This window comes from Lethenteron reissneri, chromosome 33 (assembly GCF_015708825.2).
Source record: "Lethenteron reissneri isolate LAM-NWPU_2019-01 chromosome 33, ASM1570882v1, whole genome shotgun sequence".
Taxonomy (NCBI): Eukaryota; Metazoa; Chordata; class Hyperoartia; order Petromyzontiformes; family Petromyzontidae; genus Lethenteron; species Lethenteron reissneri.
This window is the reverse complement of record NC_083811.1, coordinates 15374555-15395398: the sequence shown is the minus strand read 5'-3', so window position 1 is coordinate 15395398 and position 20844 is coordinate 15374555. Positions and strand designations below refer to the sequence as shown.

At 51.5% G+C, this 20844-nt stretch overlaps 1 protein-coding gene across 5 annotated transcripts in view; it reads right to left on the bottom strand.

Moving 5' to 3' along the window:
• The window catches only part of LOC133350384 (transcription factor Sox-5-like), a 278499-nt gene that overhangs the window by 215891 nt on the left and 41764 nt on the right, over positions 1 to 20844 (bottom strand). For all 5 annotated transcript variants that reach the window (XR_009756057.1, XM_061564709.1, XM_061564712.1 and 2 more), the window contains exon 2: positions 12916 to 13075. Coding sequence is in view for 4 of the 5 variants with exons in the window: in XM_061564709.1 (XP_061420693.1) it covers positions 12916 to 13075 (160 nt within the window). In the remaining variant the exon portion in view is untranslated. The remainder of the gene's footprint in view (positions 1 to 12915; positions 13076 to 20844) is intronic.

The following is a 20844-nucleotide window of genomic DNA, read 5'->3' as shown; positions in this document are numbered from 1 at the left end:
ACCACCCGGCTTTCACAACACACAGCTCATCAGCGAGCCCACTACCACCACACCACCCGGCTTTCACAACACACAGCTCATCAGCGAGCTCACCACCAGGCTGCCCGGATTCCATCTCCCATGTAAACAATGGGCATCAGTTTACCGGATCCACACAAACAGCGGTGGATGCGTGTCCCGAATTCACGAGTGGAGAACACCCTTAGACGTCGCTTAGCACTCAAGATGCACTCCTGGAGAAGTAAGTGATCATCGAATCAGCACTAAAAGGGTTATACCATTGTATATATGGGGATGCATTCCCGACAGCTGCGTTGTTTCTTAGATGTGAGAAATATATGAGGGCTTCATTTGGGATATTGGAATTAGCGCTCGTAATAATACAGATGGTCAACCTTATTTGATAAATTAAAAGAATAATGTATAATAACATCATTAAGTATTATGAACTATATTTACGAATGCATTCCATTGTACTCTACAAGGCAGCGGAGGGAGAAGAGGTTGTACAGGGTGTTTGAAAAAGATGGACACAATTTGAAATCGCTATATCTCTGCAACCACGGACCGCCCATGAATGAAACTCTTACCTCTTGAAAGGGAGGGGCATAGAGAGGGCGGGGCATAGAGAGGGCGGGGCATAGAGTTTCAAATAATTACCGCTCGATGCCTCTCCCAGCGCACAAACAGCCCCTAGCCTCAGACATTCACAAGACGGTGACCCCGCAACACACAAGGGGCGTTTTGCGTTCTGCAGTTCAGCAATACTTAATCCGTAATTGCGGTGCGGCGTGCGTTTCAAGGGCGTTTTGGCATTGATCCGCTAATGTCAAAGAGCAATCGTCGTTGGTACCGACAATTTGAGGAAGCGGGCTGTTTCTGAAAGGGGAAGAGCACAGGGCGACCACGCAGCTCAGAGGAAAACGTGAGAAGAGAGGCGTTTGGGACGAATTCAACTATCGTCTCGATGTTGTCCATACAGCAGGTGGAGGGCACATAGAGCATTTATAAAATGGTTAGTAAAACTTGATAACTTATTAAACCGTTTGTAACTTTTTGTGTAATTGTAACATGTTTCCATCGTGAAATATACTGCTTTGAAATTGGGTCCATCACTTTTAAACACCCTGTATTGTAGGTCTGCCTGGTAAACCACTCTCTCCTGTGTGCCGCGAAACTTTGCACTGCCCCAAATATACACTTGGTGGGTGAGTGGGCGATGCCATTGGCTGGCTTAATGACTTCCAACTGAATCTCGAATAGTTGCTCTTCGTGGCCACAAGGAAGAGGAAGCGTGATCATCACTGAAATAAATGTTGCAGCATCTGATGAGCAGAGATTGCATCGTGCAAAGCATTGTCGATTGCCACCCACACCATGCGCACTTTTAAAAGGGTCACAATTTAATAATGACGGCACAGATTTATTCGACGCCCACGCGGTCAAAGCCAGATCAAGCTTAATCTAAAGAAACGTTTGCCTCAGCCTAAGCTCCACTTTCCGTGACGATCACAACACATTTGAACGTCTGGCTGACGATACAATACACACCCGAAAGTCGGAATCATCTCGCTGAACGCGTCACTCGCACAACGGCCATTGGCCATGGCTGGTTACGACCCACGTCGCCCTGTTCACTTAAAATCGAGCATCTGCGGACACTTTCACATTTCCCACAACAACAAAAAAACTAAAACTTAGCACGCGGTGGACGCATCTAAACGGAGGGGGATTTCACATCGCGAGAAGAGGGAGAGGGCCGCAGTGATTGCCCCGCGCCTGCGTCACGCGCGGCCACGCGCTCCTCTCGCGGAGCCCTTCCCGCTCACCGCCGGTTCTGCTGCTGCCTCTCTCTCTAGACTAGACTGCTGCTGCCTCTCTCTCTAGACTAGGCTGCTGCTGCTGCCTCTCTCTCTAGACTAGACTGCTGCTGCTGCTGCCTCTCTCTCTAGACTAGACTGCTGCTGCTGCCTCTCTCTCTCTAGACTAGGCTACTGTTGCTGCCTCTCTCTCTAGACTAGACTGCTGCTGCTGCCTCTCTCTCTAGACTAGACTGCTGCTGTCTCTCTCTCTCTAGACTAGGCTGCTGCTGCTGCCTCTCTTTATAGACTAGGCTGCTTCTGCTGCCTCTCTCTCTAGACTAGGCTGCTGCTGCTGCTGCCTCTCTCTCTCTAGACTAGGCTGCTGCTGCTGCCTCTCTCTCTAGACTAAGCTGCTGCTGCTGCTGCCTCTCTCTCTAGACTAGGCTGCTGCTGCTGCCTCTCTCTCTAGACTAGGCTGCTGCTGCTGCCTCTCTCTCTAGACTAGGCTGCTGCTGCTGCCTCTCTCTCTAGACTAGACTGCTGCTGCTGCTGCCTCTCTCTCTAGACTAGGCTGCTGCTGCTGCCTCTCTCTCTAGACTAGGCTGCTGCTGCTGCCTCTCTCTCAAGACTAGGCTGCTGCTGCTGCTGCCTCTCTCTCTAGACTAGGCTGCTGCTGCTGCCTCTCTCTCAAGACTAGGCTGCTGCTGCCTCTCTCTCTAGACTAGGCTGCTGCTGCTGCCTCTCTCTCTAGACTAGGCTGCTGCTGCTGGTGCCCCTCGCACGCGTGGGGACGCCGAGAGGCGGCGGCACGCGCTCATGGCTGCCGCCTGTGCCGTCGATACCCGATACAACTTTGTTGTACATTTACAAAAGCGACTGAAAGAGAAGAGGTTATTTTAAAAATGTCTCGTTGTTGTACTTCGCCGCCCCCCCGGTATATATTTAGAAAGCAAAACACTCGTTTATAATTAGCGAACTGTGAGCAGCCTGCCTTTGTGATGAGCGAAGACGCTGCCGCTCCCGTGCAGTGCCGCGCACTTGATCGCGACGGGTTTGGGTTCTCGCGCCGCGCTCGAGGCGGCGGGCAAATCGCGGGAACAACGACGCAGAACGTCGCCACTGTGAGACGACCGTGAGCGACAGGACATGCAGGAGGAGAGGGGGGAGATCGTGCATCACCTGGCCGTGCATGGGAGACGTCGGCGGAGGCTCGCTGAACCCCGTGACGAGCCCGCGCGCGACACAATTTCACGCGCGTTCTCCGCTCATCACGAGACGTCGGTCCAACCGCTGGGTCGAAGGCCTTCCCACGCCGTGTCGGTGTGCGCCTTTTGTTGTTGTTTTTGTTGACCATACTTCACCACGCTGGTCAGCGCGGGTCGTTGAAGTGGGGGCGTAGAGGGTGCTTCGGAGGAGGGGATGGGGGGAGGGGTCAGGACCGGTTCAGATATCGCCACCGATGATAGCCGTGGCCGGTAATTGCCAGGTTCATGGCGCAGTGCGCTAAACCACTGCACCGCTGATCCTCCCGTATCTAGATATGAGGCACGGTGGCTTTACTGCTGCACGGGTGCCTCGCTGCCCTACATTGGGGTACTTGACGGACTGCTAGGGGTAATTTTGCATACAACCGGTACACGCAGCCTCGCAGTAAACAACTTCTCTTGGTTTCACATTCTAAGATCACGTGGATGCATGGATGGGTGATTGAATGTAACTGATCCAAAACATGTGCCTGCATATACGGGATCGTGAACACGCAGATCGCGATAACAATGTTTGGTTTATTTGCTTGCAAACTCTTTTAAATTTAACAAAACAAATAAGCAGACACTACGTGCCCTTCAAATATCCGTCTCTCCACGTAAATAAATGTATGAAAGTATTTCATACAAAACCCATCTGCCGTGCGGTCTTCTGGGAGTACGTAATTTAAGTAGCATTATTTCAAGACAGCAGTGTTGCATTGTCTGCTTATCTATATTGTTATTTATCTTCTCCACAAAGATGCTTACGGGTTTTAATTGTTAGTATTAGTATCTTTAAAAAATAAAAAAAAACAATATATTGCGCCCTGTGATAATGTTTTCTTCTTCTTATTCAAACCAGGCTTGTTTAAATGATGATTTTGCTTCGCCGCATTGATGTACTTTAACTTTATTTGTTTTGCTTTTTGTAATTTGAGTGACCCGGGGTCACTCTTGCAAATGAGGGTCTATCCTGACCTCTTGACTTCTCGCCACTTTGGTTGCACGAAATCAACTCGGGAACTTGCGACGGAGAGAAGCGCTGTGAGCGCGTTGCTTCTGCACGACACCGATGGCAGCAGAATCGCCCGCGACGTCACAGCCGTCCATTGCATCACTCAGCTGGGATGACGCGAGGCTTCGATGATGGCACGTGGCGGGGGGGATAGCGTGCAGTGACTGGCGGGACGAGCGAGTGAGGTGTGGGTCACAACGTAGAGAGAGAAAGAGGTGGTGGAAGGGGGAGGGAGGGGCTGTGGTGAGTCGAAGCTCAGATGGGGCGGTGTTGATGCGATATCAGAGTGGACAGAGAGAGGCGAGAAATAAGCTTTCACGAGAACCCGCGAGCGAACGACCGGTACGCTGCTACTGCTGCTACAGCTGATTGCACAGATGGGTTGTGATGCACAGAAGCTACCAAACTGACGTCTTTCAACGCTCAGCCTGCTTTAGAGGGTTCCGCTTTATGTGTCGTCGAGGTTGATGCTGCTGCTTGACACAAATCTTGACGTCAAATTGGGTTGAGCGGTGGCGCGGTGGTCAGCGCACCGCGCTGCCACGAACTTGCCTTCCCAAGTTCCATTACCGCTCGCGACCAGCAAGGGGAAAGCAATGTCTGGACCGGTCACGGGAGAGCCCCGGTGAAGTATGGTCAAACGGTGTCCTCGATCGAGGCGGCACGGGGGAGACCTTGAACCAGCAGTCGATCGACGTTAAAATCAGCTGTGTTTAGTTTTTTTGTTGTGTTTCACGCGGCTCAGGAGGGGCGGCGGATTGCTGACGTCAGGGGGTCTCTCTGGTTTCCTCGATGTGGATTTTATGAAACTGAAAACATTTTGATCCAGCAGCAGCAACAACGGCACGACGGAGGGGCAACGCTGCCTGGCGCTCTCCGCACGGTCGAGGAGGCAAGCGGCGTTGTTGAAGGGAGGCCCAAACGGACCCCCCCCCACCACCAACCCCCCACAGCGTCTCATTTTAAGTGCACGAGGGAGTCAAAGTCGCCAGGGAAGTTTACGCGTGCGCTCGTCTGTTTACTTGTGCACAATTTATAACGAACTAGGGAGCACGCGTGGATTTCGTAGCGATCGCTGAGCGAGCGCTTCGCCTTAACAACGCCGGTGCTGTGCGACCACTCTTTGAGTGCAGAGAGGCGAGGGGCAGGATGCACCGCAGGAAGGGAGGAGGAAAGTAGATGGAGGAGGCCGGTTGAGGAGTAACAGCCGAAGGAGGAGATGCAGCCGAGAGGACGACCACTGTGGAATGGGAGCTACGGGATCCTCCCGTGCGCAGAATAGCGGCGGCGCAGGAGCGTGCGCGATCGGGGTCGGCGTTGGGAGGCTTTCATCCAGCAGTGGATCGATCATGGCTGACAATTATGATGATGATGGCACACCAGTCAACAGCGTTTTCAAGAACTTATAAAGGGTATATTAAACGTGGGCTGCAAACCACCTCCTCATCCTAACGCGTGCTCACTCCTCACACAGTGAATCCCCCGCACCCTGCCTGCCCCTCGGCTCTTTCCCAGATCGTTTACGATCTAGAGCTGCTCCCATTCACGAGTTAAACACAGAGTAGAAGAACAGACCCTGAGGGACAAACACCAAACCAAACAACGCGGCCATCAGGCCGGTCACAGCCATAACAAGGATCAGGGTTGGGGCTTGAGAGGTCAAGTCGTGTGGACTTCACACAATAGCCATTGACATCGTGCATAAGAAACAAATATATATAATTACCACACTTTAAGTGAAAAGACAAAATATAACCCAGATTCAAGCATAACTCGCAGTCATGCTCGTTGTGCACAGTTTGTGTGCGACAGCGAGAGCGCTTCAGCTGAGACGGGGAGGCAGGAGGGGGGTGGAACGGCGCGGGGAGAGTCCGCGGTGCCCGCCAGGGCTGGCGGCTCTCGTCGGCGCCGTGCGTGGCATCCCCGCGTCACAGCTATGGTGCCTCGGCATTCGCACGCACAGCGGGAGGGGGGGGGGCAAGGGGGGACGACGAACCCCCCAAGAGGCACCGAGGAAGCACGTGGCGCTGCTGCTGCTCACCTACGGTCAGCAGCAGCAGCAGCAGCAGCGCCCTTGGACGGCGCTCCTCCCGTGCCGAGCGGGGGACTGGACACCGGGTCCTCGCTAACTCGCCCCCTGACGCTCGCTTACAGCCAAACTCTTTATATGGCAAGACCTATATCTCTCGAGCTTATATCTCTAGAGCTTATATATCTCTAGCTCATATATCTCCAGCTTATATATCTCGAGCTTATATCTCGAGAGCTTATTTCTGTTGAGCTAATCTCTCTCGAGGTTATATCTCTCGAGCTACTATCTATCGAGCTCCTATCTCTGGAAGGCTTTTAACTGAATGATTGAGGAAACCACGACGGTTAACTTTAAAAAACCCGCTAACGTTTGTTCAAAACCACGGTCGGTCCCCGTGTAACGAGACGGCCATGCGACTGCTATCTGCCGTAGATAACCTCGTCAAAACACTGAAACGTTTGGCTTATTGTACAGAAATAAATCCTTGCTCTTGTCCACGTGTAATCAGCTTATCATCTCTAATTGTATGCCAACTATTGATCAGGGCAATGTTGCGGGCAAATTGGCCCCATTGTACAACAGCTTACACTTGGCTTTCCATTCTGCCATGGATTTTAGTGTCCATCAAAACCCCACCGTTGTGAACGTTATAATCCGCCCTGCATCCGTGTCAATGAGAACAGAAATTGCACCGGTGTGCATTTGTTCAGAAAGCCTACATTCAACTCTTGTGAACCTAGAACTTTACTACATCGCTATGCCCACAGGCAAACCAGTTATAATTTAAGCAAACTCTGATGAACTAGTTTCGACATTCAATGTATCAGCAGCAGTCGGGCCTGCTTAAAATCACTCATGGATGGCTGTGTGGCTGATGGTATGTGTAAGAAAATATTAAACTTTTTTTACGCGGAGAGACAAATATGGGAAGGAGGTTCATTGTCTGCTCCATGCTTTGTTACTCAATCTCCACTGAGTGAGCAGTTAGAGTCACAGTGAGCGGTTAAGTCACAGTGAGCGGTCAGAGTCACTCATTGGTAACTGCTTTCAAAAACTAACACCAACAAATGCATTCCCAATACTCAAAATGGCAGATGGCATGGCAGCTACTTGAATATGAAACACGTGCGGTAGCGAAATCCACGGAGCTCTTGAAACACGCACCGCCCTATGTCGACTCAGTCAACCTGACGACCGCCACAGCCCACAGAGCTCTTGTGCATCGCGTGACGCGCTTGGCACCCCCTCGTCTACGTGTGTACTGCGTGTTGAACTTCTTTCGCACCGTACGTAGCCAACTGTGCTAATCGGAGGTGCGGGCGAAGGACAACAATCTAAGCACAAAATCCGCAGTGTATATGTAAACGAAATGCTCAATCGTTAAATTACATTTTAAAATATATAATATTCAGAATGTATGCGCGGCTTACACATTGGCATTTGCTGAACTTATTTAATGAAATCCGGGTGTCCCTCGAAAATAATCCTTCTAGATTTATTGGGCTGGATTCAACGATACGCACAGAGGTGTGCAACATTGCATGTGCGAAAGCTCTCGGCCTTGTCCGGATCACAAGCACAAAATAACTGACTATGCAACCATGTTGTTGTTTAGAACCACCACTTTCAAAGAGTTGAGAAAATGTGACCATCTCAACAGCAGGCAGTAGTGAACTACAGTTCAGGCATCGATGTTCACCGCTAGCATGTGCCTCTGGGAGCCTCATATATGGAGAGGACTTGTACCTTGACACCATGAGCACTCTCCTGAATGCAAAAATAATACGACTTCAGGCATGGCCACACATTCAGTTCTTTTGAGCTGGTGGTCCAGACAAGGTTGAGAACATTTGAAAGATGCAATGCTGCACACCTTTGTGTATTGTTAGATATGTTTGTTGCAGGCTGCATGAATGTCTTCTGTTGTATTGCGTGTTCTCGTACTTTACACGTGTGAATTACTACACTCAATGGGCTCTGCGCAGAGGCAATCCATATACAGGGGGCTTCAAATAAATGTTAACATTTACATGTGACTATCGTTTTTAATGGAAAAAGAACGGACAATACACACTGTAACATGCTAACAACTGCATGTTAATTGCTTCAAAAAGCCAGAGTCTCCACTTGTTCGCCATCGTCGTCAACGTGGCCTGCAGTCTTCTCCAGGTGGTCTCCAGAGCCCGGAGGCACATTTCTTGTGGTATTGTTGGAAATTCTCGGAAGTGTTAACATGTTTTTGAAGCGCCCTGTATATGCAGTATACAGTAAATCTAACTGCAAGTTGTGCTTCAATCAAGATCCAAATGTCTGTAAAAAAAAAACCACATAAACCGATAACATGTATGTATGTTGAACTTCTGTCGTACCGTACGAAGACAACCGTGCTCAACAACATCCCAGCATCCATCATCAGTCTTTGCTAATTGCATAGCGCCTGACACCAAAAGGCATCCAACCAAAGGTGGTGGACTAGTGGCCCTCTCTAAATATGTTGGGAGTCCAAGCGCAGTCACTCCACTCGTTCACGGGTCACCGATACAAACTGTGTGCACGCGGTGGCCACCTTTCACAACATCGACCAAACCAAGGTAGACAGGACGCTCAGGTCAGCCGAGGTCAATTCTCAAAAAACCACGCGGTCAACCGCAATGAAGTCCCACACAATATCGGTGTCAGATCTCGGCAACAAATCAATTCCCGCACACCCGAACCCAAAACCCGCTTCGGCCCTAACGGCGCCGTCCCTTGGATGTTCAAAAGGCCCGCGCTGGGTCCCAGGCCTGCCCGCGGAGGAGGAGGAGGGAGGTGCGTGGCCTGTAGCGGTGCCGCTCTCACGGGGCCCTTGTCGCTGCCGCTGCGGCAGGCGATGATGGTGTCCGTGTCTGTCTGGTGCTGTCGGCTTGGCAGCAGCCTCGCAGCTCAGGCAATCACCTGCGAGCAGTTTTTGATTGCTGAAAGGGAGTCGCTTTGTTATTGGGGGAGAGTGCAGAGGGGTGATTTGGCTTCGGCAGAAGTAATAACCCTCACGGATTTCCTCTCATTAGCATCAAGTGGCAGTCTGAGTAACTCGTTCTCAACATCATAACGATGGCAGTGTGAAGTCGCGTGGCTCTTCCACTCGGGCACACGGGAACATGATGTGTGTATATATCTTCTTGGTTCTTTCGGTAAAGTCACGTAGAAGGGAAGTAATACAATAATAAAAATAAAACATAATATAATAATTCTCACGACGTTTCGGCCACAACGCAAGCAGCCGTCCTCAGGTGGAGAACAGGTCTGTCAAGTAGACAGAATCTGAATGGCACGCCCCAGGCTTGGAGCGACTATTTATGCTGTGATGGAGGGGCGAAGAGCGTCTTGACAAAATAATTTACATGTCAAGACGCTCTTCGCCCCTCCATCACAGCATAAATAGTCGCTCCAAGCCTGGGGCGTGCCATTCAGATTCTGTCTACTTGACAGACCTGTTCTCCACCTGAGGACGGCTGCTTGCGTTGTGGCCGAAACGTCGTAAGAATTATTTTATTATGTTTTATTTTTATTATTGTATTACTTCCCTTCTACGTGACTTTACCGAAAGAACCAAGAAGATGAATCCCTGCAGTCACGAAATCTTCAAATCGAAATATGTGTGCATATATATGAGCGGCAGGGCGGCAGCACCAGTGGTAAAAATGTTTGCCTCACAGCAAGGAGGGCCCTGGGTTCGATTCCTGACATGGGCACCTTTTCCGTCTGTCCCCACCCTGTTCTGCATGAGTTTCCTCCCCATATAGCGACAACGAACCACGCAATGTAACCGGCAATGGAAAAGCATTCCGATGCTGAAATGACTCAAGTTAGGGTCACGGACACGCGCGCGGTGACATTTCCTCCTCCTGCAAATGTTCTCGAGACTCGGCCGAGACTTCCCCGGGTTAAAGCCAGCGACGTCGAGGCAACGTTGAGCCAAGGGCCCCACCATGAAGCGAGGAGTCTCTGTGTGCACGGAGCCGAAACAGACCAAAGGGGCCTATGTCGAATACGCGACACGACCACGACGTGAAATAAAGAAACAACCAACGCAGATGGGGGGGGGGGGGGGGGGGGGGATGGAGTTGAACAAAGTAGATATCACTTTGATTTGAAGCTTTCGTGACTGCAGGAATCCATACTCTTTGGTTCTTTCGGTAAAGTCACGTAGGTAGAAAACAAAATGAATCACGACGTTTCGATAGCAACACAAGCCATCGATGGGCACGGTGTGTGTAGTGTGTACACGGTGTGTGGTGTGTACACTGTGTGTGTACACTGTGTGTAGTTGTGTACACTGCGTGTGTGTACACTGTGTGTGGTGTGTACACTGTGTGTGTGTACACTGTGTGTGGTGTGTACACTGTGTGTGGTGTGTACACTGTGTGTGTGTACACTGTGTGTGTGTACACTGTGTGTGGTGTGTACACTGTGTGTGTGGATGTGCACTGTGTGTAGTTATGTACACTGTGTGTGTGTGTACACTGTGTGTAGTGTGTACACTGTGTGGTGTGTACACTGTGTGTGGTGTGTACACTGTGTGTACACTGTGTGTGTACACTGTGTGTGGTGTGTACACTGTGTGTAGTGTGTACACTGTGTGTGTGTACACTGTGTGTGGTGTGTACACTGTGTGTGGTGTGTACACTGTGTGTGTGTGTACACTGTGTGTGGTGTGTACACTGTGTGTGGTGTGTACACTGTGTGTAGTGTGTACACTGTGTGTGTGTACACTGTGTGTGTGTACACTGTGTGTAGTGTGTACACTGTGTGTAGTGTGTGTACACTGTGTGTGTGTACACTGTGTGTGTGTGTGTACACTGTGTGGTGTGTACACTGTGTGTAGTGTGTACACTGTGTGTACACTGTGTGTAGTGTGTACACTGTGTGTGGTGTGTACACTGTGTGGTGTGTACACTGTGTGTAGTGTGTACACTGTGTGTACACTGTGTGTAGTGTGTACACTGTGTGTGTGTGTGTACACTGTGTGGTGTGTACACTGTGTGTAGTGTGTACACTGTGTGTACACTGTGTGTAGTGTGTACACTGTGTGTGTGTGTGTACACTGTGTGGTGTGTACACTGTGTGTAGTGTGTACACTGTGTGTACACTGTGTGTAGTGTGTACACTGTGTGTGGTGTGTACACTGTGTGTAGTGTGTACACTGTGTGTACACTGTGTGTAGTGTGTACACTGTGTGTGGTGTGTACACTGTGTGTTTGCACACTGTGTGTAGTGTGTACACTGTGTGTGTACACTGTGTGTGGTGTGTACACTGTGTGTGTGTACACGGTGTGTAGTGTGTACAATGTGTGTGTGTGTGTGTACACTGTGTGTAGTGTGTACACTGTGTGTAGTGTGTACACTGTGTGTGTGTACACTGTGTGTGTGTACACTGTGTGTGGTGTGTACACTGTGTGTGTGTTTACACGGTGTGTGTGTGTGTGCACTGTGTGTAGTGTGTACACTGTGTGTAGTGTGTACACTGTGTAGTGTGTGTACACTGTGTGTGTGTACACTGTGTGTGTGTGTGTACACTGTGTGTGGTGTGTACACTGTGTGTAGTGTGTACACTGTGTAGTGTGTGTACACTGTGTGTGTGTACACTGTGTGTGTGTGTGTACACTGTGTGTGGTGTGTACACTGTGTGTAGTGTGTACACTGTGTGTGTGTACACGCTATGAGTGGTGAGCTGTGAGTGGTGAGCTGTGAGGGGGGATGAGAGGCCTCATGGGAGAATGGGTTGGGAGGAGTGGGAGCCTGGCTGTAGCAGGGGGGCTGCCCTATCCTGACATAAGCAACACACAACGTTGATAGTCGTGTCAATTCTCATTATTCGTGGTGTAATTGGGTGGTTAGAAGCCTATTTAATCGCAACAAAAAAGGAATCAACACTTTACTCAACAACACGAAGTCTTGTGTTAGTTGTGCACCACCAAATACGTTGTTTAAATTACTATTCAATATTCCCAAGCTATTTTGTCTTTTTTATTACTTAGCACTTTAAGCAAAATATTGCTGCCATAATGCGCTATGAATTGCAGGTATGTTTCCTGAAAGAAAAAACAATCTCTTTTAAAGTTAAAAATGAAAAGGATGTTTCAGTTACATTATTGATCAGCGTGGTGGTGGTTTTGTTGTGTAGAGTCTGTGATGTGTGAGCCCGGTACAGATGGTACAGATGGTTTAGTAACGCCACACATATTTATATCCCACCCCTGGTCGAGGGAGCCAGGCTTCTCGGGAGGCCAATATTGTTCAAGTAAATCCCTTTACTGCTAAACTGGAGGGCTTGATGCGATTGTGGCAGGTTGGCTGTGCTCTGCCCTTTGGCTAGCGTTGCGCACACGGCCAGCTGAAGACATATTGCGGCTGACACACGCAGCTGTAGGAAGCCCTCGTGAAATCCCCAAGCCCAAAAACCCTTCGAGCTGAAAATGTGTCTGCCGTGAAGTGGACCGCTGGCTGCAGAGCCCACGACGCAAGAGAAGTGCAAACAGGTGGAGTTGGCGCAAATGACGAAATCCAATGCGGCAACAATGGACAAAGAGCGAGGGATTGAGTCACCGGTTGCACAACCACCGGTGTCCTCCCTGCGTCAACCCCGCGGAGGCCGATTGACGCGGAGGTCCCACGGAGCAACGCCGCTTTGCCGTACCGCTTGACCATTTTTTTTTTTGGGGGGGGGGGGGCCCTTTGGGGGTAAAGAAAATGCGCCCCGGGTACGGAGCGCGTCGGCGGCAGGGCGTGGAGAGCGCGTGACCTACTTAGGCAGGTGATGCCCTGCACGCGCGCACCCACCGTGGTGGTCGCCGCGCGTGAGCTCCTCCAGCTTCTTCTGCTTGAGCGAGTCCACCACGTCCGCCAGGCTGCCCTTGCGCCGCTCGGGGGTCCCCAGGGCGCCCCCGGCTCCGCTCTCCCGGCCGCCCTCCTCGCTCTTCGGTGGCGAGTCGCTCCCGCTCTGCGGCAGCCGCACAAACCGCCCGCGAACAAATCCACTCAGGCGCGCGTCGCGATAAATCCTTCAGCCGTACAGCAGCGCGTTCAATCCCAATTACCGGCCCCGCACCCTTGTGCCCTACCCACACCTCCCACTCCAGTTTACGTGCACAGTAGCGCCCCATCGCAGGCAATTACCGCGGGCAGAAACATAACCTGCAAGTTAAAAAAAAAGTTTTTGTTGAACCAGGTGAGAGCTCAAGAGACAAGGATTAGAGGAGTCTCACGCGTACGAGCGGTCGACGAGTCGCCAAAAAAGACAAAATCGATTTAATCAAAGGCAAAGTGATTACAATAAAGCAAAGAGAAATCAGAGCAGAAACAAACCAAATAACAAGAAAAATCAGGGCAACATAAACAAATTTAAGCAACTGCGTTACAGAAAAAATATAAAAATACCGCACAAAAGTACGTAAACATGACAGTGGTTAAGTTAAGAGAAGGTAGTAAAAATGAAGTCAACCATTGAAATGGATTCAGGGTGATAATGTCATGAGTACAAGGATGCGTCAGGTCCACAACTCCTGGGAAGATTCCGCACGAGGGCGGAATCTTCCCACATCACCTTCGCTGCAAGCATCTCCATCCCCAGGTCAGAATCGGAATCAGAATCAGAATACTTATACTGCAGGAGGAATCCGATGAGCTACAAAGCTCTTTGTTCACAGCTGTGCAATCTGGGCACGGGGTAAGAACGAGACAACAACGAGCAGTACAAAAACACGAATGTAGTGTAAAGTAGCAAGAAAGGTAAACAAATCACCCAAGCACATACAGATACAACTAAACCAGCCCCACCCTACCAGACAAAGCCCACTGAGGCATTCACTTGTTTCTTGCACACGCAAACCCCCGACCTTCGCGTGGAGGTCGGGGGTTGTTCGGGGCTTCTTGTGACTGTGGAGTTGCTTGTGCTTGCCAGCTCGCTGGAAACATCTTGCTGGGAACATCTCGCTGGGAACATCTCGCTGGGAACATCTCGATGGGAACATCTCGCTGGGAACATCTCGCTGGACAGATCTCGCTGGAAACATCTCGCTGGGAACATCTCGCTGGGAACATCTCGCTGGGAACATCTCGCTGGGAACATCTCGCTGGAAACATCTCGCTGGGAACATCTAGCTGGAAACATCTCGCTGGGAACATCTCGCTGGAAACATCTCGCTGGGAACATCTCGCTGGGAACATCTCGCTGGGAACATTTCGCTGGGAACATCTCGCTGGGAACATCTCGCTGGGAACATCTCGCTGGAAACATCTCGCTGGAAACATCTCGCTGGGAACATCTCGCTGGAAACATCTCGCTGGGAACATCTCGCTGGGAACATCTCGCTGGACACATCTCGCTGGAAACATCTCGCTGGGAACATCTCGCTGGGAACATCTCGCTGGGAACATCTCGCTGGACACATCTCGCTGGAAACATCTCGCTGGGAACATCTCGCTGGGAACATCTCGCTGGGAACATCTCGCTGGGAACATCTCGCTGGGAACATCTCGCTGGGAACATCTCGCTGGGAACATCTCGCTGGACAGATCTCGCTGGACACATCTCGCTGGAAACATCTCGCTGGGAACATCTCGCTGGAAACATCTCGCTGGGAACATCTCGCTGGGAACATCTCGCTGTAAACATCTCGCTGGGCTTTAAAATGCACGCAGAGGACTCCAGGTGCACATTCATCCGGCCGAGGCACGGGGCTCCGATAGCACTAAAAGAGAGGCTATTGTGATTTAACCGCCTCTCCACGGACCCTCCACACTCTCTCTCTCCTGTTGTTGTGTTCAAGCTGCAAATAAGTATATAGCTGCCAGGCATATTGGCTTATCTCATGAATAGCAATCGCTGTAAAGCACACACACGCGCGCACGCATATAATGAAGCTTTCTGAATAATGTGTGCGCTCACGGGTTTCAGCATCACCCTGTCAGCTGCTAAAATCACAACAATTAGGGAATGCTGCGTAACTGGACGAGAGGGAAACGCGACTCGAACAATGTGCGGACCGGTGGCACGGTACCTTGAACGCGCGCGCATTGTCAGAACACAATGCAGACCGTTCCTGCCGCTGCCGCCCGTAATGGCCTGGCCCAATGTGTACATTGGCTGCGGGGCTCTCATTGATTGGCAGCGCCTGCCCGGGGTGAGTGGGTGAGGAAGCGTGCGCAGCGAGATAACGCTCACCCGTATCCGTCACCGCACACGCAACCTGCCACTGCACGCTCACCGCCACGGTCGTCAGCCCTGATCTACCCACTGCTGGATGATTCCCCTGCTATTCCCCCCGCCCCCTCCGCACGCTGCTGTACATGCGCTGATCTCGCCACTTCGTGCCCCCAGCGGTCGTCCTCTCGAGGTGCATTCTCTCCTTTGCCTGCCATTCCGTCGTCGGCCTTATCCATCGGCCATCATTCCTCCCATCGACGGACACTGCACGAACTCAACGCGTTTTCCCTAACAGCCAATGACGTCTCTGAGCGCGCGTGTGTGAAGTTTTCTCCATGTGTTCCGCTCCCTGCCTTTATCGGTGTAACTCCGCAGCCATCTGTCTCTCCTCGCTTATTTGCAAAAACATTTTCTCCACCATTTCCCTTGACAGTGTCCACGTTTATGATCCGTACGTCGCAGAAGCTGATGCGCCGTGGTTAGACAACGGCCTTCTTCACGACTCTTCGCGACCGGGTTCAGTTTCCGGAGGGCCGCAAAAGCGGCTCTCGCTGGCCCTCCGTGTTCCACCGTTCTGATGACGGTCCGCTTCCAGGGACCGCCGCAACGCATTACGCTGCACGATTTGCCGGAGATATTCTCCAAACTATGATCTTACTTTGTTGATTGTACAAGTTTCGTTTTTGCTCAAAGGAGTGAAAGTACGCGAGTGGCACGACTGCTACCGTGCAGCCGTGGCGAGGTAGCCCGTGGACTCGCAGGGCCACGAGAAAGGCGGCAGCAGCAGCAACATCCGAAGGCCTTCATTGAACAGTGGACAGAGAATGGTTGATGGAGTGTGGAGAGAGAGCTGGGAGGGGTGTGGGGAGAGTGCTGGAGAGTTGCATCGTTGGAGGTCCAGACTGAGAAGGAATTGATTGTTTAAGGAAGTACGAAAACAAGTAAAGCTATCGTTTCGCAACGTCGCTCATGTGAGTATTTGCCTGCATTGATCGTAGATACTCGGAGCAATGTGTGTTGACTCGGGACGTGGAGCCACACACACAGCTATGCCCAGCCAGAGCCTTGTAATGGATACATAAACAGTGTACAAAACCCTCGCTGTGCATACACAAGGTAAACTTGTGCACATTTAACATCTTCTTCAACTGTGGCAACGTGCAGGCCGATCGCCAAATTGGCAGAGCGAATGAGAGTTGAGCCGCCGCGCGTGTGGCAATCGCCTGTTGTGTCTGGAGGCTCCCCGCAAGCGGCCGGTGTAACTCGCGGGCACGCGACCGCGGCTCCACCGAACGCCCGTTGCGTCCGCTCCAAAGAGCCCGCCGGCTTCACCCGAACTGGATTTGTGCGAGGAGGTTCGCAGACATCGGAAACGTATACAGGATAGGAGGGGGGGGGGGGGTTCTCTTATTTTTCGTTGGGGTAGATCGCGTGAATGTAAATGTGAGTCGTTAAACCCACCACCACCCGACATGGCCAATCAGTGAAGTCTGTCGCGTAAACAAGACTTGCCAGTTAGTTACTAGTCAGTTAGTTACTAGTCCAGCACTCGCCGGTTGTGTGTTGGAGAGTAAACCCGCAACCTTTACAATTCGAGTACCGTGCCGTGTCGCCGGTAATTACAACAACCAGCATCACCAGGTGACAGCCAGAATTGTGGAGAAATCCACCTCCTGTGTCAGTCTTTAATAGAGGGGTAATTGTGATGTTATCACTATGAGGGGGGTGGGTGAATGGAGTCATATCAATTACAATGGATATCTATGATTTAGTCGGCGGGCTCGTCGAGCGTGCGAGAAGGATGCCGTTAGCTGTCTCCAGGAGCCCCGCATGGCCGCCCAAACGCACGCACAGGGAGGATAAACTGATGTAGCTTGGGCCAGAGAGGAGTTGGGTCGCTCAGGTGAAACGGGAGGACTTAGAGCTGGGCGGACCCGCTAACGTCAACGGAGTCGGTGGCCATGAGCGTCAAATGTAATTTTCGGGTCGCCAAATTCGTAGTGCAGCGCACTAACCGCTGCACCACCAGCACCTCCGATCAGCACGGGTTGGTAACGTACGGTGCGAACGAAGTCCAACAACATGCACGCAAACAACAGCATTTGCCGGCTAGCAACAACGGGAAGTGGAAGAGCGACAATTGCAACAACAGACGGAAAACATACAGCAGGTTGACACATGAGCAGCATAGGTCAGAGATCAGGGCTGGGCCTGTCACGTGCCCTCCTGCTATTGAGCCCTGAGCTTGACTTACGGTCTCAATCTGCATGTAGCCCAGAACAAAAAAGAGCGCGATGTTTCTTTTGCAGTGGTAGAGCGTTTTAGAGCGGGTGGCTTGCAATGCAAAGGTTGCGAGTTCAAATCCTGGTTTGGGGGGTTGACTCAACCTATCATCCCTCGAGAGTCAACAAAAATGAGCACCACTTTGTAGCTATGAGAATTGAAAATAAGGTTAATAATGTACCACAACCCTTAGCCGCAGAGTATATCAGAACGAGGTTAATTAGCATGCATTCAAGAATCACCAGGCATGCTCCCAGGCTATTCTGGGCTCCAGTCCAGGACAAGACGAGAGAGGCTCCCTCCTGCCGTCAAGGGGCTACTTCACCCACCGCCATTTGCACTCCATGGGCCCACAGATGACACCTGGCGCCCCTTACAGACGAGATGTTCTACCTCAAGGGATTTTGATGGTGACAATTTTTGTTTCTTCCAATTAATAAATCCAACAGCCTCGGTAACTGGCCCCTGAAAGTCCAGGCCAAACGTCGCCTTGTTCGCACGGCCTTGGGACGGCCCGACAGGGGGCCACGGGGTCACTATGAGGCTGGGCCATCGCCGGCTCCCGTCGGGGTGGGCCCTGTGCCACCGCCGCACTCCCGGTGCGCGGGTGAGAGAGGCTGCTGTTCACCCCCTGCTGTCAACTTCCCGCGTCTCCGCCTTCCTGTGCCTGTCACTCACATCCCCGCCCCTCACAGAGAGACGAGTCAAAGTGATTTTCTGCCCATATAAGCAATTGAGAATACGCTCATCTCCTGATACAAGCCACTGAGCCAGCGGAGCAAATTCCGAATTCATATGCGCGGGCCAAGGAAAAACACCGCACAATCATTGTTGATTTTCCCACAAAGTGGTGCTCATTTGTATCAACCCTTAAATGAGGTAGGGATGATGTGTCATCTCCCGAAGCAGGATTTGAACTCGCAACCTTCTGATTGTGAGTCGCTCTCTCTCTCCCACCGAGCCCCCTGGCCAGGCGCCCCCCACAGATGGGTCTCACGTGATATCGGTGCTGGCTCCGTGTGGTGGCGGTGGTGGTGGTGCTGATCACAGATGGGTGTCACGTGATATTGGTACTGGCTCCGTGTGGTGGCGGTGGTGCTGATCACAGTTGGTAACGGAGTTCATGTATCGTTTGCATCACACGCTTGCTCCTTTTTTGTTGGCTGCACTGAACAACAATAATGTAGACGTATAGGGCGTCCTTAAACAACGTATCTCAAGAGTGCCACGCAAGTAAAGGAGGGAAATACGTGAGAAGCAACCGGGGAGAGAGAGGGTTTAAGAGACAGAGGACTAGAGAGAGAGAGAGAGGCGGCCATGTTAAACAGCTGGTGGGGTGTTCATCCGGGACTCAAAAAGTCTCCATCGACTGCGAGTTCCTGACCTCCAAGGGGCAGGGAACTCCAGAGCCGGGATGCCGTGAGGATAAAAGTTCCGTGGACGCCCCAGGGCCGGAGCCTGAAGTGCGGTGACCGCTGAGTAGGGGGGCACGATCGGTGGATCTCAGAGATGTCAGTGGAGGAGCGTGTGGCTGAGTCATCTTCGTGGAGTGCGTGGCTGAATTAACTTCCTAGAAGTAGAACCACCCCATTTAAAACCTTTAACACGGGATAGGAGGATCTTAAACTCAATTAAATTCCGAGCGGTTGATTTTTTCCCCCCAAATATTTTCAGTGGACACGGAGCGACACTGAGCCGTGCAAATTCACGGCAGGTCACAGCCGTCGCCGGAGCTCACGACACGTTATACATTTCCCAACAGCAAAAAGCGCGCGTTTGCGGCTGTCAACAATGACAGTTGATCAAAGTGCAAATATGGCCTTTTTTTTTGGAAAGTTTCAGAAAAATGCAAGCGAACCCGGCGAACCACTGTACACCTTGCTGACGTGTTTCACCCAAAGGGCTTATTAATTATGCAGAAAATTGTCACACTCAACAGATACCGTTAATGAACAGCAACGTCTCATATTGAAATTACAGCATTGAAATTTTTATTTTTTCTTCCCCCTGCTTGTCTCTCTAATCAATTCCCGATTTGGGAACAGACTCCGGGGCCTGGGCTGACGAACTCCCTCCCTGCACGCAGCGCGAAGCCTCCGTCCCCGCAGCACGGACGCAGCGCTGTGTGGCGCCGCACACCGCACGCACATTGAAGGCGCAGTGAACACGCGCGGTGAACACGCGCGCCAACCCCAATTAAAGCAAAAACACCGACACGTGGCGGTGTGATGCCGATGATGCACTCTCTTAAATGTAATCGTATTTAATTATCGAGGAGTCGGAATCAATGCAAAGTCACTAATTATTACTAATTGAAAAAAAAACACTGCGATGCCACTTTTGATGATTAATAAAAGACACTGAAATACTGTTTGACGCTGGTTTTGATTTGTATATAAGCATTATTAATGGTTCGTCCTGTTTGTAGAAAGGCGAGCGGGTGAGCGAGTGGGTGAGAGGGTGTGTGAGTGAGTTGGTGGGTAAGTGGGTGAGTGGGTGAGTGGGTGAGAGGGAGTGTGAGTGAGTTGGTGGGTGAGTGGGTGAGAGGGAGTGTGAGTGAGTTGGTGGGTAAGTGGGTGAGAGGGTGAGAGGGAGTGTGAGTGAGTTGGTGGGTGAGTGGGTGAGAGGGAGTGTGAGTGAGTTGGTGGGTAAGTGGGTGAGAGGGAGTGTGAGTGAGTTGGTGGGTGAGTGGGTGAGAGGGAGTGTGAGTGAGTTGGTGGGTAAGTGGGTGAGAGGGAGTGTGAGTGAGTTGGTGGGTGAGTGGGTGAGAGGGAGTGTGAGTGAGTTGGTGGGTAAGTGGGTGAGAGGGAGTGTGAGTGAGTTGGTGGGTGAGTGGTGAGAGGGAGTGTGAGTGAGTTGGTGGGTAGTGGGTGAGAGGGAGTGTGAGTGAGTTGGTGGGTGAGTGGGTGAGAGGGAGTGTGAGTGAGTTGGTGGGTAGTGGGTGAGAGGGAGTGTGAGTGAGTTGGTGGGTGAGTGGGTGAGAGGGAGTGTGAGTGAGTGGTGGGTGAGTGGGTGAGAGGGAGTGTGAGTGAGTTGGTGGGTAAGTGGGTGAGAGGGAGTGTGAGTGAGTTGGTGGGTGAGTGGGTGAGAGGGAGTGTGAGTGAGTTGGTGGGTAAGTGGGGTGAGAGGGAGTGTGAGTGAGTTGGTGGGTGAGTGGGTGAGAGGGAGTGTGAGTGAGTTGGTGGGTAAGTGGGTGAGAGGGAGTGTGAGTGAGTTGGTGGGTGAGAGGGAGTGTGAGTGAGTTGGTGGGTGAGTGGGTGAGAGGGAGTGTGAGTGAGTTG